We start from the raw sequence: 17,670 nt of genomic DNA on the forward strand, positions 1-17,670 counted from the left end.
ACCTAGACGCCGCACGCTATAGACCGACCTGAAGTGATGACGTCACTCCTAGCAGCGTTTATTTGCCCGGTGGGAGTACCGCCTGGTCGCTATGGCAACATGATAATCAGTGTTGGCTGGGGAGGGGAGCAGATCACCAGGAACTGACCCAACACACCGGTCTGAACGCCTGGAGAGAGACACACGCAGGAAAACAGGTGAGAATGGCCGTGATTTCAGTTTTGTGTAGAATATTTGTGGCAGTGAAACCTGATCTGGTAGTGAAAGTTGCGGGTTCTAAACCCACTGGGCCCTGCGTGTCATGAACGTCCGGGGAACAACAGCTGAGCGGTAACCGATATGTGAGGGGGGCAAACAAGTTCCGTGGTCCTGCCATTGTGTGGGACGTGTTTCCTACACGGTCACAACATGTCAGATCGACAGGGATACAGGTAGGGTTACTGTACGGCTTTACACGGCTGTATTACCGGGATCATGGCGTGGTAAGGCCGCTAAACAAACCGGATCTGTAAACGTTACAGCGGCGGACAAAACGTAACGTAACGGGTTCATGCAGTAAAGAAACTAAACCGGATTCTACATACCCCTCCCCCTTATTAGACTAATTAACTTTCATACAACACTGTATAAGCATTTTGGAAAAAGTGAATTGCTGTGTGTGGTATTTTCGTCTTCTTTAGATTCTCAGTCCACGCACTAATTCTAAACACATGTCCAGGTTTCTGGGTCTCCGTTGAAAATCAGCTTGTCAGCAGGAACTACGCAGATGTTGTTAGTTTTTGGACATGAAAAGTACCCTAAAAGTATCAAACATATGGCTACAAAGCCAGCCGAAATATACCTTATTTAGTGTTTAATTAGTTATATCACTGTTTGAAAGTCTGTAAGAATAATGTTGTTCTTCATTCTCTTTTTAAAATCTCCTTGTCCAAACTGACTCCATGTGGACCCCCCCATGTGTTTTGATAGATGAATAAATAAACAAGAAACAGATGCACAGTCGTCTGTAAGAATAACCGATGATTTGCTTTTTAATGACTTGAACTAAAGTAAAATCACAGTTAGGAACCTCCTGTGGATTCAGCATTGTTGTTGTTATAGTGTAATTGCTACTGTAAATGAGGTTAGATTGAGCAAATAAATCTAATTTGCACCTTACTGTGAATCTGACTCTTCGCACCTAAGTATAATGATCTCTTCATCATTAGAATGCTTTAAATGATAGTAAAATTTGAGTGGTTTAGAAGAAGCTTTATCAACACCTACAGTCAACTACAAAACAGAAATGTTGACAGGTGTGACAAGTCAATGTGATATATAGATTGAGCAAATATAATTTGCACTCTACCATGAATTTATCTTTGTGTACCTGAGTATAATGAGCTCTTTATTAGATAGCATCAAACAGTAATAAGAGTCAGTAATGATGATGATATGAAATTAGTATCCAATAATATTTTCAGTTTATTTACGGTCGTTTATGTCTTGACAATGAGGAAATATTGTGTGTATACGTTTTGCATTCTATGTGTGCTAGCAAAGTTGTGTACACTGAAAGGTACAATTTTAAAGCATGATTCCCGTCATGATCAGTGGAAGATTACTGTAAATGCAGAAATGTTCGCGGTGGTTTTATGTTCACGATTTTTGCGTAAGTTCTATGCCACAAACTTTAGACCACCACAAAATTTTTTGCCCTCCTACCCCCTTGTCTACTATTGTCTCAAACACGAACTTAAAACCACCCCAAACACTCCATTTTTTCCTTATCGCGAAATTAAAACCACACAAATTTAAATACATTTACAGTATTAGCTCTTCAGCAAGCGAAACTGGTTGATAAAGCCGACTCCCCTGGCAAATTGTCTGTGCTACCATTTCAAATCAACCAAATTCAAAGTTTGCTGCAGATTCAAACCCAACTGTGAGACTGTGATGCATTTTTTTAAATGAGAGAACTAGGAAAAGTGCCTGAAGGGTACTTAAAACTGGAGCACTGCGGTACTCGTGAAGACTGCTGTTTAAGTTGTTGACCTGATAACGATTTTAAAATTAATGTTAAGTAAAGAGTGTCGAGAGATCACTGTAAACAAACTGGGATAGAATTTTAAGACTTTCCTTTGCATCATGTTGTCTATCTATAAAGAAACCTTCTTGTTCTACAACATTAATTTGGTATCACTCCAAAATAATCAGTTGGCCATGTTGGAATGAATTTTTTTTTTTTAAATGTCCGTCTGTCTTACAAATTACCATGTTAATACTAAACTTATAGCATGCAAGATATATAGTGACAAGAACTGCGAAAGTATAAATATCATCAGTATATATAATATATAATTATAATTTCAGTCCCACTTCTTCATTAGTAATGGCAGATTAAGTATAGATTTACATGTAAAAAGCTCATCTGTGTTGGTGTATGATAAAAATGTTTCAAAGTAAAATTGCAAACTCAGTAAATTTTCAATTTGCATGCACATGTCAATTATATAAGTCACCCATTGGAAGTTGTGATCATATTCATTCAGTTAAGTCTAATTTGTCTGCATTCTCTGAGTGAAATCAAGGAGGTAGAAAGCAGACCCAATCACGGTCGCTGATTTGAAATTCATTCGAGGAATTTCAAGGCTCTAGCAGGTGTATGTTTAACTTTAGAATTAGCATAAGTTTGGTTTTAACCTTTGTTCTGCTAAGTTGGCCCCTTTGCAGCACATATGTGACTATAGAATGAATGAATGAATGAATGAACTTTATTGCGCGATGGTTGTACATGGTACAATTTATGGCAACAATAACAGTACTTGTCTATCCTAAAAAAATATGACCATGGGAATTCAAACAGAATGGCAGATTGACAATTTTTCCAGCTAAGTTAACCCTAAATGACACTGAATTTGTGACTATAAGAATAGTAAATACATGCATGGATAATGTAGCAGGAAAAGAGTTGATCTGGAAGCTGATCTAAAAATGTAATTTGAATTGCCCAGATAAACAGAACAGAACTAGCAATTACATTCCCCAAGGAGGACCAAAGTCTGCTGAGATGAGCAAACAGTGCAGGAATGTCTGACAGGTGAGTGTGTTTACCTGGACAGGTGCACACAACTATAATGATCAACCTAATTAGGTATTTCACAACAAAGGCTGACAAGATTTGAAATGAAAAATGTCCAAACTTGCTTTTAAGTCAGCTCCCCCAAATTAGAAATGTCTATGTTTTATGTCCTATGGTAGGCATAATCACAAATATATAATCAAATTATGTTGAAGCTTCATGATTATCAAAATTAGGGTGAAAGAAGTTTTAAAAATCTGAAGTGAGAGTTAAGTAACTGAAATTCTTTTTGTGAATAGAAAAGAGCTGCTAAGAGTGAAAATTTTTGTAAAGATTCAATCTGTACGTAATCCCTTAAAGTGTACAGACGCTTACAGACTGAGGTTGGGGCTTTTCAAACTTAAAGAGCCTGTCTTAATAACTATTAATACCATTATTACAGTACTCCTATCACATCTTTTGATGTGGCCGTAGATTTATACCTCCAAACTACTGAATAAAAGACACCTGAACCACACAGCTTTAAAAGATTCTTTTGTCCCGACTGTTGTACAGAAATTGGCCTTGTTGTCCTACAATACAGGAGGGTCTTTTCATAAGGCTGAGCTTTGGACAGTTGTCAGTAGGGATAATCAGGATTAGCTGTAACAGGACCAGGTAGTCAGACATGGACGGAAAGCTGTTGTGTCACGCTGTGAAACACTTTTGTCCATTGACACTGCTGAAAAACACCTTTTTACAAGTTACACAGAGTTAAGCACGAAGTGTAAATGGCTCTGCGGTTAGCAACCTTGCCTCTGGACCAGAGGGTTGAGGGTTTAAATCCTGGCCTGTTGTCACTCTGTGATTGTAAGTTGCATACTGAATGTTACAGTTCATATTCAGGTTTGTTGCACTCTAGTGTGGTTGAGATTGGGAATTTAACCCAGCCATACGTGTATGTCAAAAGACCATGGTGAAAATTGATGAAGGTTAGACATCCAGGTAAACAATACTAGTATTTAAATATAATCTCTAAAAGTGGATAAGTTACGGAGATTACTTCCGAATTAAACTAGACCAAGCCAGAAGTGATCTCTGCATCTTATCTTTAGTTAACTTATAAAGATTGATTTGACATTGAATATCATGATATGAAATCTTATTATGTAGCATACTATTCTTTATGTACGCTAAAAACTGTATTGATAGATGTTTCCTTACCTATTCAAAACTAATTTGTAAGTACCATTATGATAGTACAAGTGTATTATGCAAAACATTTTTCATAAATATCTTCAGTCAGTAAAATAACAATTTGAAACTTGTTAAGTCTAGTACAAGAACATACTTGTTAGAAAAAATACTGATCACTTTTCATTGTAGTACACTGATGAGAATCTGAGGAATTATGACTCACAGAGAAAAGTGGGGTATGATTGGTTGATTGATGCCCATTATGGTTGCTATGGCCCTGTTGGTTGGTAGGATAGTGATTGACAGCTCTGTCTCTTAGATGTCTCATGACTGTCATCACGACCAAGGAAACATCTTAATTACTATACTAAGTGTCATATCTTAGATCACTGTACTGTATCTTGGACAGCTCACCAGGTGTTTCACATGGTGCAGATTCCATCTTTGGGAAGTGATTATTAGATGGTTGAGCAATTTTTAGGAGCAAACAACCAGCTGCTATTCTTTCTCTCCTGAAACTGGAAAGAAAATAATATTCACGGGTGTAAGAGGGACTGTATGCCCCTTTACATAGAGCATAATCAGTCGTCATATTTCCATGTGATTCGAAGTCAGACCTCTTAAATTGACGCATTCTACTGAAAGCGTGATTGGTGTGATGGATTTAGCGTAAAGCGAAGCCAGCCTGCCGAATTCAATGTAACACATAGTAGTTACCTTCCTGAATTTAGTGTTGAGCATTGACAGAGGTAAACCCTCAATCCAATGGAAAATCAAAAACCAAAAATTTCAGCCCATCAACTTTCAGATTTAGAAAAAAAAAGGAAATGAATAAATGTAGACAAGTCCTAAAGACCAGGGGGTTAATTATACCTTGGTGCACTCAGTTTCATGGAGTGAATGTTCAAGTTTAAATCCTCCTTGCCCTCTGCTTATATTATGTCCACTTGTTTTATTTTCACCATAAAATGTCCCAGAGCCAAGGAAATAAATCAATGAGGCCTGGGATATTTAGTTTTACTTTTTAACCTTCTCCCTGCTGCCTAACTCTGTAACCAATAGAGAATGAGGTGCCAAACGGCTACTTCAGTGTGCTAAAGGTAAAAGCATCCTAATACTCAACAATGTATCAAATTTTTTGAAACCATGTTTCTCCAGGAGGAGGGGTGAAGGACGAATGAAGGACGCAGGAATGATCACCATGGCCAGTCGCTTCACCGACGGAAAGATCTCTCAGGAGCTACGGGACATCACCGACGACACCTACAAGGACCTCCGCAGACCCAAACGCGTACGATTCTACAAGAATGGCGACCGCTACTTCCACGGACGGAAGTTCCGCATCACGCCGCACCGCTACCTGACGTTCGGAGAGCTGCTACAGGATCTGAATAAGGTCAGGAACCTTTTTAAGACCAGTAACGCAGCTTCTTGTTGTAACGTCCACAAAGACAAAGTTAACATAATTCCGACAGCTCACATATAGGTGCTTCTAAAGAGATCTCTGTTGCAACATCCCCCAGTATATTGCACTCCTGTAAATCTAAACTGTGAATACCTGGGGATGTTGCACAAGAGATCTCTCAAACACATTGTTTGTCAAGAGGTTGAGTGCAGACCTCTGATATTGCACTTTTCTGTCTAACTTTAATATAGTAGTACTCATCTAAAAAAAAATTCTATTAGTGAGAATTCTGATGAACAGAAACACACTGTCACACACATACAGCAATAAGAGCCTGCCATCTGGGTAACATGATGATAATAAGCAATTTATTCCATTGCTACAGGTGGTAAACCTCCCATATGGGGTGAGGAGAATCTACACGCCGGTCAGCGGTACACAGATCACGAGCGTTGACGAGCTGAAGGATGGACAGTCGTATGTCTGCGCCTCGTTCGAGCGGTTCCAGAGGATCAAGTACGGGTCCGAGGAGTATCGCGTGGACTGGAACGCCGGCTATGGCGCAAGTAAGTTCAAAAAATTTTATTTCAATTTTTTTATATTCAATTTTTTTATATTCACACAGTCAGTATCAAAAAGAGCAGCAACATCAAACTCAATCAGACTTCCAAAACCGAAAACCAATGCAGAGAAGAGAAGATTCCGGTCCAGTACCGAATGTCACACCTCTGGAACAGGACAGTTGATGCATGAACTTGATACTCTTCTGTGAACTTTTTATCCAGTTATCCTTTGTTAATGTATTGTGTGGGACAGTTTTGCATATTGTTGTATCTATGTGTATATGTATCATGTTGTATTTGTTTAAAGACCACAGGAAGAATAGCTGCACATTGTAAGCTAATTGTGGATCCCAATAAAGTCAAAGTCATATTCATAATTCTGCAGAGTACCCTAAGAGTGCCACATTGAAATAATGTGTTATCAAGGTCTTCTCAAGAATGTCATGGATTTCTTAAAGCATACCTCTGGGATTTCTGATATTGTATTTGATTTAGTAGATATATTTTAGATTCACAAACGAAGTTCACAACCAAGTATTTTATTCGAAAGGACGTTTCGGTGACCCTCTCTCACCTTCCTCAGGGCAATACTCATAAGACACAGTGGAGGAGGGTTGATGAGCCCTTGTACCCACAGGTTTGGGAGTCACAGCTATTGGAATGACCTTGAAGTGTCGCTGTTCAAACACGCCCGACCCTTCACCTTGAAAGTGCATCCTTGCAAATCGTCATTGCCTTAGCGACTAGAACTGAGACAGAACCAATTGAATTCTGTTCTAAATGCTGAACTGAAAAATTTACTTGAAAAGTTTCAGGGATCGAGTATTGTAAGATTCGAGTTTTTGTCCCAGCCCTCTGTTTTCAAGTTGGGCAATCCCTTTTATAATTCTAGATCTAGCACATGTACTTAAGAATGTTCCAGGACTATAGCTTGTCAAGCTTTAGCAGTAAGTTGTAGGTTGTGGGTGATTTCTATTCTCCGGGCCCTCTTGCAGTAGATGATGTCAGAGTAGATAAAGCCAGGCCCTAACATGAGGTTGAAAATGATTTTTCTTCTACATTTCACTTGCAGTTTCAGCTCCTTAAACTAGCAAATTGCAGGTGTATATCTGTTGCCAGGGGGCCAGTTAAGTGTATATTACAAGCTAAGATCATTGTCCTACAGAGAAAGACTCATCCTAAAAGGGGAATTATTTAAAGGATTGAAAATCAAAATGATTACCATTATATGTTAAGTTACTATTTTAATGTCTAGGTTCTTGCTGTCCGATTACAGGTTGCATACATGTTCTTCACCAGGGTGCTAATGTTAACTTAAACCTATTTCAGATTACAAATTACAAACTAATTCTTGGTCCAATACACAGAAAGTGCTAGGCCTGTGACCCAAAAAATGGGATGACATATTCTAATTTCCTGAGTTTGATGTACTAATCCGCAATTTCAGTTCTTGCTGTCAGATTGCGGCATAATGATACAGGTGTATGATTGTCCCTAGGGTGTCAGGTTAAGTGTAATTTCAAGCTAAACCTCCAACAGGCCATTTGAATCTACCAGGCCTAACCAAAACGAGTATAGAAAATCAAAGGTTTTGATGTAGCAGGTTTCTACATTTTCACAAACAGTTTTAGCTATTGACTATCCAAATGCACTTTACAGGTGTTCATTTGTCACCAGGGTGCCAAAAATCACAAGCTTAGCCTTGATATAAAAGCTACCAGGCCAAAATGGAGAAAAAGTATAAAATTCAAGATAATAACTGTTTTTAATGTAGGATCATCTGGAAGATTGCAGTTCTGGCCATCCAGTTACTTGTTACAGGTGTATATTTGTCCCCAGGGCATCAGGTTAAGTGTAATCACAAGCTAAACCGTGTGTTGTCGAGTGTCGTATTGCCCTGACCGTGCGACTGCCAAGTAAACAAATATTTGTAACTACGCTGGCCCTCACGCTCCCTGCATATGAAAACAGCTCCAGTTAAGCACCCATTAAGAGACTTACCTACTTAGCTTCTCTTAAGTGCCTTCAAGGGCTTTTTTCCTGGTGCACTGGGATAACGTTTTACCAGTGCCCGTTAATGTTTGCACTATTTCTTCCAAAAACGTCATTATTCGGTTTGCTTTTAAGTTGATCATTGGGCGGCTTTCTTTTAGGTTTTCTTCTGATACAGAAGATGAAGTTTTTCTTGGAGCGTTGGAGGAATGAAAGTCGTTAGAGGTCCGTAGTCAGGCACGGTTGCCGTTGACGACGCAGAGGGGTCCTGAGTCTGTTTGGAGACAGTGTGCCATGTTGTAACAGGTGGCTGAGTGACCAATAGCAGGGCTTTCTCCTAAAATCACACTGACTCATTCGGAAAGGTTCTTTTTCTCCTGATCTGTTGCTACGAACGCACGGGATTGTCTCCGTTTGTTGGATGTTCGGCTTAAAGCGAGGGAATCCAGAGCTTCTTCAGTGGAGTCATGTAAGAGCCGGGCGCCACAGATGTGAGGATAACTCACGTTCGTTTGGTTCAGATCCAACGCCACTGGAGGGGATGGAGGGTGGGCCAGACATGGGCAGTGTGTATCGGAAATATGTCTGGGGGCCACGGAAGGCTGCTAGTAAGTCTGTGTTTTCTTTAAAACTTTTTTTCTTATTTTCAGGAATGGTAGTAAAAGGTCTACATGTAGTTGTCTTCTTTACCAGCAGTTCTGAAGAGAATTCAGGGTACATTTCTACATCTTGACAGAGATATTTTCCAATATTTAGGGTTTTCAATGTTGATGATGTTGGCTGTGCACAGCAAGTTAGATATTTGTGTGACTGAGCAAAAATTTCTGGGACTTAATCGACTCTTCTCAAGGCCTTTTATCTCTTCCTGATGTTTCTTTTGTGAGAGAATATGCTAGAGGGGAAAGTAGTTTGCATCAAGGGACTGCATGCTGCTTCAATATTCCTGGCTTATGAACGATGATAGACAGGAGGAAATAATGTACAGTGTCATCCATTGATTTACAAGGTGAATAGCGGAAAAAAAAGTTAAAGTGGTCCCATACATCGAAGATGCGTAGGGGGGCGACCATCTCCCATTCGTAGCCCTTGGGCCACACAAGTGCAAGTCACTACAGCAGGGGGCTAGTCCGCTGGTAGTGATGTGTGTGTTTAACTTCCATACTCTTTCCCAAATGCTGAGTGCTAAGCAGAGAAAGCAGTATGTACCATTTTTAGAGTCTTTGGTATGACCCGGCCGGGGTTCGAACTCACGACTTACTGTATGCAAGGCGAACACTCTACCAATTAGGCCAAAATTTAATGCACCAGTTACCGAATAGCGGAGCTTTCAAGATAATCGAAAATCAAAAAATGGCATTCAAGATTAATGGTATTTTGACACTGCAGATATGTAGTAAATAAACAGTCTGGCATAGATGGAATCTCATGTAAGATTTTAAATTTTTGTAAGCCTTTACAGATTAGAGTAACATCATAGTCAACATTAAAAGGCACGTGCCATAGATACTTATGTCACACCTTAGTAACTGAGCTCCTGCGTTTAGTTAAAAATTTTCGTGAGTTCCATTTTAGTTTTGGACAAAAATGATTGTCAAAAGTTTCAAAAACGTCATTGTTTGCCATGTTCTCTTGCAATTTTGATATAACAACTTCAGCTTTCAGTATACAATTATTGTATACTGAAAGCTGGAGTTTTGTTGTTTCTTGTTCTTTTCACTCCTGGCATCATACACGTAATTGGTTGGCATGACTACCAGCTCGTTTGTCTTTTTATGCATGACGTGTTCAGTCTGGACTTTTACTGCTCTTTCCTCAGAAAAAGAACTTAAAGCTCGACATCTAAAGTCTTAGCAAATGCTGGATGATCAGTCAAGTATGTGTCCATTTTTGTAGGACACAATCGCTGTTTTAAGAACGTTTGTTGCTCCTGAAGAGGAAATGTCGCATGACCGGCCCAGGGTCGGTGACCCTAACATGCTTCTCACTCTTGGTAGCCATGGCAACCTCGGAACCTGACCCCTGACCTATCTGTTGCATGCTCCGTCGGTTCTTAACGCGGATGTTTGCCTGGCAACCGTGTGCGTCATCTGAATGGACCCGAGGACCAACAAGTGTACTCTCCAAGCAGAAGTTTGGCTCCGCTCTGTTTTCGTTTTTATCAGGCTTTCTATTTTGTCACTTGTTTCCGTCTTATAAGTTTTTGTCAGCCAGTTGACAAAAAGAAAACCTGACAAAATAGAAAGCCAGATAAAAACACATAGAAAGGCATCGAAAATAAGCCAAAGCAAAACCTCTGCTTGGAGAGTACAGCGACAAGAGCCCTGTTTGTGACTTTTGCGTCACATGACCAATGAATGAATGAGGTCCTGACAACGTAAACCTTTGATATTGTTTATTTTTGTCTTGTTGTTTTTTTGCCTGTTTCCTTAACTATTGTAGCTGCCAGGGTTGTATTATTTTATCAGGGCATTTCCTTGATATCAAACTGAGTTGAATTTTGTGCAATTGTAACAAAAAAATCATGTTTGATATCAATGGCTGTTTTGAATAGCAACATGAAAAACTTTCCGACGTGCATGAATAACAAAAGCGCACATAAAGGCCACAGTTGATTCCTGATTGTCCCCTTTTCTCCGGTATGTGCACTTGAACCTCCTCTGGTCACACCCCCTTAGCAAGGGCAAGGACACTTTACAGGACTCCAGGGTTGTCAATTTGTTTTAACAGACACGACTGCAAGGGTTTCGCAGGTATCAACCCAACATCTAAGTCTCAGAAAGTTTTCTTCTTCCACTGGACAGTTGGAGAATAAAACTTGTTCTTTGTTGTCATTAAATACAGTAGAAAACTGTTCATTTGATGTGTTTGAATCAAATGAAGAATGATTGTGTTTACTAAATACGTCTAGTAAGTCTGGGTGTGACAAGATGTTCAAGTTGTTTAATAGCTGCCTGCATGCAGCTGGATACACTGTGTGATATGTTCTGCAGAGGTGGTCACTAGTACCGTGAGGTTACAATATTATAATAACTGTATCAGTCCTGACATCTGAGTTACATACCTTGGGCCATGGTCACATCTAGAGTAATACAACTGACATGTACTTTGCCCCAAATATATGATTGATGGCACTGCAGTTATACAACAAAAGTTGATGTAATTGTAAAAGTGAACAATCCAACCATTTTTCACAACACAGAACAAAATAGGTTTCATTGTAACCGTTTTTTCTTTTGTTTCCAGAAGCGAAAAACCCTCTGCAGGATCCGAGCCACTGGTCGACCGGCAAATACTCTCTCCACAATGACTACAACCCTCGTGCCACGTACCCTCCTAGCACGGGAGGGCGGAGTTCGTTCGGTCGCGCACCCCAGTCTGGTTCGGGGACGTTTGGTCCCCCCAAACGGACAAACAGCCACACCGTCCACTCCGACAACAGCCCGCTAAAACCGAAAGTCATCACCGTTGTACGCAATGGCGACCGGCCCAGAACTAAGATCACGATTCTCCTGAATCGCCGGTCGGTACAGACTTTCGAACAGTTGATCGCAGACATATCTGAGGCCCTCGGACAGCCGAGGTGGAAAAATAACCATGTGAAGAAACTATACAATCTGAAGGGGAGGGAGGTGAAAGGGATTGGGGACTTCTTCCGAGAGGATGACATGTTCATTGCAACTGGTAGGGAACAGATAACTACAAGTGATGTGCAAGATATTCTTGAGGAGGTCTTTCCTGACAGCCCTTACGCTCAAAACCTTGTTAGAAAAAGTCAGGGTAAGCAGAAGGCGCGTCGGCAAAACCATGACTTCAGACACGACCCTGGTCTATTGGAGGTGGAGAGAGAAAGAAGGGAAAGAATCAGCAGAGTTGAAAAGGAACGAGAACTTGCCAGACAGATGGAGAGAGAGAGGGAAAGAGCAAAGGAGGATGAGAGAGAGAAGGCGAGAAGATGGGAGGAGGAGAGAAGAAGGAAAGAACAGAAGGCGTTAGGAGAGAACGTGAAGAGAAGAGACAATGGGAGGAAAAAGGGGCATGATGAAGAGCACCGGCTTGCCGACTACAGACTCTTGATGGACGAGAAGGAGAGAGAGTGGCAGAGAGAGATCGAGGAGAGAGAGCGGCTGTGGAGGGAGGAGGAGCGGCGGTGGAGGGAGATGATGGAGGAGAGAGAGCAGATGTGGCGGGAGGAGGACGAACATCGGAGAAGAAGATGGAGAGAAGAGGACATCGAGAGGGAGAGAAGAATCCGGGAGGAAGAGATTGAGCGAGAGAGAAGGAAGTGGCAGGACGAGCTGGAGAGAGAGCGAAGGAAGAGAGTGGAGGAAGAGAGGCAGTTGGAGATAATGCGGGATGAAGAACGGCTCCAGCAGGAGAAGGAGAGAGAGAGAGTGAGGAAGCAGTGGGAGGAGGAGGACAGACAGAAGGAGCGAGAGAGGCAGGAAGAGAGGAGACGATGGGCTGAAGAAGACAACAGACCTGGAGGAGGGAGATGGAAACCGGAGAGACAAAGACAACAGAATGGACACAACTGGTCGGACGACGAGGATCTCTCCCGGCTGCAGGACAGCTTAGAAAGGAGGGGGAACTTTCCAAACGGACCGCGTGCAAAGTCCTCGAAGGATCAGCAAGGCAACAAGAAGTCCAAAAGCAGGGCTTTCACGATGGGCGACGATACTAAAGGCTATCGACCAAAGACGTGGCTGTCAAAACACAAGGTCGACCCACGCAAGCAGGTGACTGAGAAAGAAATGAAGTCACGTTACGAAATCGGTAAGACGATCGGCGACGGAAACTTTGCCGTCGTCAAGGAGGCCAAGCTTAAGAACACGGACTCCGACTATGCCTTAAAGATCATTGACAAGTCCAAGTTGAGAGGGAAGGAAGACATGGTGGAGAACGAAATCGCGATCATGAAGCACTGTCAGCACGAAAACATTGTGCAGCTGTTCGAAGAGTACGAGTCCGAACACGACATCTATCTCGTGATGGAGTACGTGAAGGGCGGGGACTTGTTCGACGCGATAACGGAAAGCGTCAAATTCACAGAGAGGGACGCTGCCTCCATGGTGAAAGACTTGGTCAGCGCTCTGGCCTTCCTGCACAGTAAGAATATCGTGCACAGGGACCTCAAACCGGAAAATCTGCTGGTGAGTAAGCTGATATACATACTAAACCAAGTACACATGCAGAACGTAAGCATTTAAGGTTGTGTTCATGTTTTTAAGGTTGATATTTCGTATATAGGTTGAACTTCATATAGTTGTGTCCAAAGATAGACCATATACAAGTATTACAACAGCCGTTACTCTGATACAACATTGACCCAAGAGGATGAAAGAGACTAGGCAGCTATGATAGGACACAGAACAAATTATTTTTTTCCAGTTTTCTGACAATTTCTACGACCTATTACAGTATTAGCTAATTTTCTTTGCAACGCACACCATTGTCAAAATCTTTACTGTTAGTAATAAGGGGTTGAACTTGTTGGGTGGGCAGATGTCATTCATACATAAAGTCATTATAGCCTAAACAATAAAAGGGAGCAAAATGGAATAAGAATGACATTTCCCCTCCCCACCCTCCACCCCAGGTCCAGAAGAACCGAGACGGCAGGGCGACCCTGAAGCTGGCAGACTTCGGCCTGGCCATGGAGGTGATAGAGCCCATCTTCACTGTCTGTGGAACGCCCACCTACGTTGCACCTGAGATTCTGGGAGAGGAAGGTTTGTAGTTACTCCTTTGCAATCTTAAGAATTCAACATCTGTAATAATACTGAGGAATTTTGATCTTAAGAATAACATCTTTATGCTATATGATCTTGAAATTGGACACTATAACCTGTGGACTGTCCTGTTCCTGATACCATCAAATGTCACTTTCTGCATGATCCTGATGCCCCCTTACCCATGGTTACCATGGTGATGACCTGGAGTTGACAGTCAATCTAATGTTGAAATTGCAAGCTCCTATGCTTTTATGACTGACAGGTGCAGTTTAATAGATGCTGCATTCATGTGAAAGTATGTTTATTTCTTGTCTATAACTTTCTCCCAAGGTCATGCGCTGGGAGTTGGACATGTGGGTGACAGGTCATTACTTAAACATCCTGCTGTGTGTTTTGTTATTTACATGCTTGTTTACTTGTTTGTTGCCTACCTGATTATGGCCTGGAGGTTGACATGTGGGCGACTGGCGTGTTTACATACATCCTTCTCTGCTGGAGTGTATATTTGTTGTTTACATGTTTGTTTGTTTCTTTCCTAGGTTACGGACTGGAGGTCGACATGTGGGCGACCGGCGTGATTACGTACATCCTTCTCTGCGGTTTCCCGCCGTTCCGTAGTCTGGAGCGAGACCAGGAGGAGCTGTTCCAGATCATCCAGACGGGAGAGTACGAGTTCCTCTCACCATACTGGGACAACATCTCCGACTGTGAGTCTGCTTGTTTGGTTGTTTTTCTGTTTTGTTCTTCACAATGGAAAATATGAGTTCCTGTCACCCTATTGGAACAATATCCTTGCCTGTGACGCTGTTTGTTTTTGCTGATAAGTTCTCCACAATGAAGAGTTTGTATCTAGTTAATCACACTACATTACAGCCTGCATTTCTGACTGTGACACCATTTCATGATCAGTTCTTGACTTTTTCAACTTTGCCATTTTTTTTTCAAACATTCTCGTTGCTGCCTGATACCGTAATCAATAGAGATTTGACTTAAAGGTGTGTTAGAGGTTGATATTTAATCTTCTACGGTAACCATAATGTTTTGGTATCTTTATTTGTCTCCTAATAGAGATAGTTTCATTGATAGATCCTTTTCAGCATACCTATGAAATCAATATAGCAATTCATCTTCGATGATCTTAAAGAAACCTTCCTGACTGCAAAAGACACAGCTAAGTTAGAATTGAACTTCAATTATCTTGATCAATCAATGTAGAATTGACCTACATGTACCTTTGACCCTTTCCTCACAGCTGCCAAAGACCTGATTAACCACCTGTTGGTTGTGGAGCCTCAGCAGCGATACACGGCACAGCAGGTCCTGGGTCACCCCTGGATACGCAGCGAGGGGAACTTCAAGGTGAGACCTCCGTACTGTGCTATCATTCAAATATCCATCTGAAATACAGCCAGTAGGTACCCATCTGAGTAATGAGGCTGTTAAAGTGTCTTTTAAAGTGCTTGAGGCACTTCCTTGATCATGGGACCCCTATTTTACGTCCCTTCTGAAAGAGGAATGCAGCTCTAACCAGGATGCCCTTCCCCAGATTCGAACAGAATTGGAACCAGGAGCAGAACTGAGGCTGCTACCAATTTAGCTGCAGAGACATCCAAATCAGTGATCTGCCTACTACAGCAAAATCTCAAGTCATCATCAGAAAACAAAGTGACTACTTCGACTGTACTTTCCTGGAGTCAGTCTTTTTGGGATGTGCATGCCCATGTGCACATGTGTGACTGTGCTACATTTCTGAAAAATTAAAAATCTAATTGATATGTCCTTTTGCATTTTCTTCAGACTGTTCCAAACCTTCAGAGGGAGATCACCTTGAACTTGGAGAAGAACTTCAAGCACAGACCAAGGAACGGGCACATCTAAGACAATTAAAGTGTTGACTTTCAGCAAAAACAACTGAATCTACAGTAGGCTGGTGCAATATGCCGGCAGTGTTCTTACCATGACATAAGATATGAATTATGAAACGATGTATATGATTAATATGTATATCAAAGTGAATCTGAATGAAGAAGAGATATCACATGACTGTACACATATCTAGCAATCCACGATGTTGGTTGCTCCATGTCCTATATCATGACGTACATGTATCTTTGTATATATGTTAGCGTACTGATATTGCAATCTGGCAGAATCGCTGATTCTACCAGTGAGATCCCAATTAGAGCCTCTGGTAACAGAGATCGCGATCTAGATCTCTGTCAGTATGGATTTCAATTCTACTGCTGGTTGATATCGGTTTCTATAAATTCTTCTCTGAATGTAGATATTCACATAAAAGCCAGTCAACTTCTATTCATGTCACTATAGATCAATGGATTGACCTGAAAATTCTGAATTTATAAATGGCAGACCACCCAATTACTAGTAACACATTCCTAGAATCATTGATTCTGACAGATCACATTCTCTACCCAGACAAAGTTAACGAATGATGGTCCTTTTTTTTATTTAGCAAAGGTATGAAAACCTTGATTTCATCCATGACTAAAAGTGAAGACCGTAGCAGTTTCACTGTGTAATTATCAGAGTTTGTATATACTTACTATATAGTCCATTGTAGATGGTATAAGAAATCAAATATCTTTTATATTAGTTGTGAAATGCAACCTTAAGTTTGTAAAAAGTGATGTGAATACTAAATATGATCATGGAAAGAGTGAAAATTATGCAATTTGGCGATACATGTCAAACTTTATTATACATGTAAAAAGATTTTCATTGTATAGATATAGATTGAAAGTTAAAGAAAAATGTATGAAATAAAGTAGCCTTTCTGTCTGATATTTTACATGACCAAAATGATGCGTGTGCTTCTAGTAATGACAATAACAATGTGATTCAATGTTTCTGATACTCTTCTATATAGAATGTAGATTTGTTTTCAGGAGAAAGAGGAATATGAAACGTGACCATGACAGGTTGAATTTGTTTAGACTAATGTTTTTTCTATTTTCATGCCACACCAATCCAGGTCATTGGTTCTTGTACTAAGAGAATTAGATGCTAAACTGGAAAGTCAACATTGAAATGAGGGAGGGGGGTCTGTGCTTTTGCTAAAATTGTAAAGAGCCAGCAAAATGATAGTCTCTACCAGACTAACCGCGCCGGCTATAGGGAGAACATTTGCCGGGGGACTTTGGCCATGGAGGGTAACATTCCCAGCCGCAGTTGGGTTGCAATATTGGACCCTATCTCCATAGCCGACCCCTTTATACAGTGACTCTATTTGGCCAATTTCTACTATCTTCCCAGCGACTCGCAGAGACTGATAGAGTCTAGCAAAATGACCTGTGTCTGAAATTCTGTGTCTTGTCAGACTTAGGTTGACATTTAAAGTGGCAATTGCATTTTGTTTCTTGAGCAATATGTCATTCATTGTTTGCAAAGAGAAGTGAGAATATTTATATCTAGTTGTCTTCCCACGATATTGTCACTTGTGAAAGGATTTATGCTTATTTGTTTGTGCCAAATTTCGACCCAGTGCAAAAAGATATCTTTGATGCATATCTTCATTCAAAGAACTAGTTGCAATTGAATTATATTTGAAGGTAGATGTGTGAAGTAAATTATAATAGATATGCTTTTTGTTTGAACTGTTTTGTGTGCAGAATGTTATATATATTATTACACAGCAGGTCTAGTTTGCCATTTTATGTATATTTTTGTATCGTGCGCTGACATATTAAAACTTGTACAACTCATTAAATTCCACTGCTCCTT

The 17,670-nt window shown here is 40.8% G+C and overlaps 1 protein-coding gene across 3 annotated transcripts; it reads left to right on the top strand.

Annotated features, from left to right (window-relative positions):
- Nucleotides 1–69: 69 nt before the first annotated feature.
- On the top strand, nucleotides 70–17,656 carry LOC136445551 (serine/threonine-protein kinase DCLK3-like). 3 transcript variants are annotated; one of them, XM_066443610.1, is made up of 8 exons: nucleotides 70–197; nucleotides 5,396–5,633; nucleotides 6,028–6,208; nucleotides 11,441–13,347; nucleotides 13,794–13,926; nucleotides 14,469–14,636; nucleotides 15,182–15,288; nucleotides 15,727–17,656. In XM_066443610.1, the coding sequence occupies exons 2-8, from the start codon at nucleotides 5,415–5,417 to the stop codon at nucleotides 15,805–15,807; spliced, it is 2,796 nt and encodes a 931-aa protein (XP_066299707.1). In that variant the 5' UTR covers nucleotides 70–197; nucleotides 5,396–5,414; the 3' UTR covers nucleotides 15,808–17,656. The 3 variants fall into 3 exon arrangements, with proteins under 3 accessions (XP_066299707.1, XP_066299706.1, XP_066299709.1); XM_066443609.1 differs by lacking the exon at nucleotides 70–197 and adding an exon at nucleotides 298–431; XM_066443612.1 differs by lacking the exons at nucleotides 70–197; nucleotides 5,396–5,633; nucleotides 6,028–6,208 and adding an exon at nucleotides 8,446–8,805.
- The last annotated feature ends 14 nt before the right edge of the window (nucleotides 17,657–17,670 follow it).

The sequence above is a fragment of the Branchiostoma lanceolatum genome, chromosome 12, assembly GCF_035083965.1.
Source record: "Branchiostoma lanceolatum isolate klBraLanc5 chromosome 12, klBraLanc5.hap2, whole genome shotgun sequence".
Classification (NCBI taxonomy): Eukaryota; Metazoa; Chordata; class Leptocardii; order Amphioxiformes; family Branchiostomatidae; genus Branchiostoma; species Branchiostoma lanceolatum.

Excerpts from the sequence above, each read along its gene's own strand:
- LOC136445551 (XM_066443609.1), top strand. The coding sequence starts at position 409 with ATGTCAGATCGACAGGGATACAG. Across the intron at positions 6,209-11,440 it reads GAACGCCGGCTATGGCGCAA|AAGCGAAAAACCCTCTGCAG; the intron begins GTAAGTTCAAAA and ends TTTTGTTTCCAG. Across the intron at positions 14,637-15,181 it reads CTGGGACAACATCTCCGACT|CTGCCAAAGACCTGATTAAC; the intron begins GTGAGTCTGCTT and ends CTTTCCTCACAG.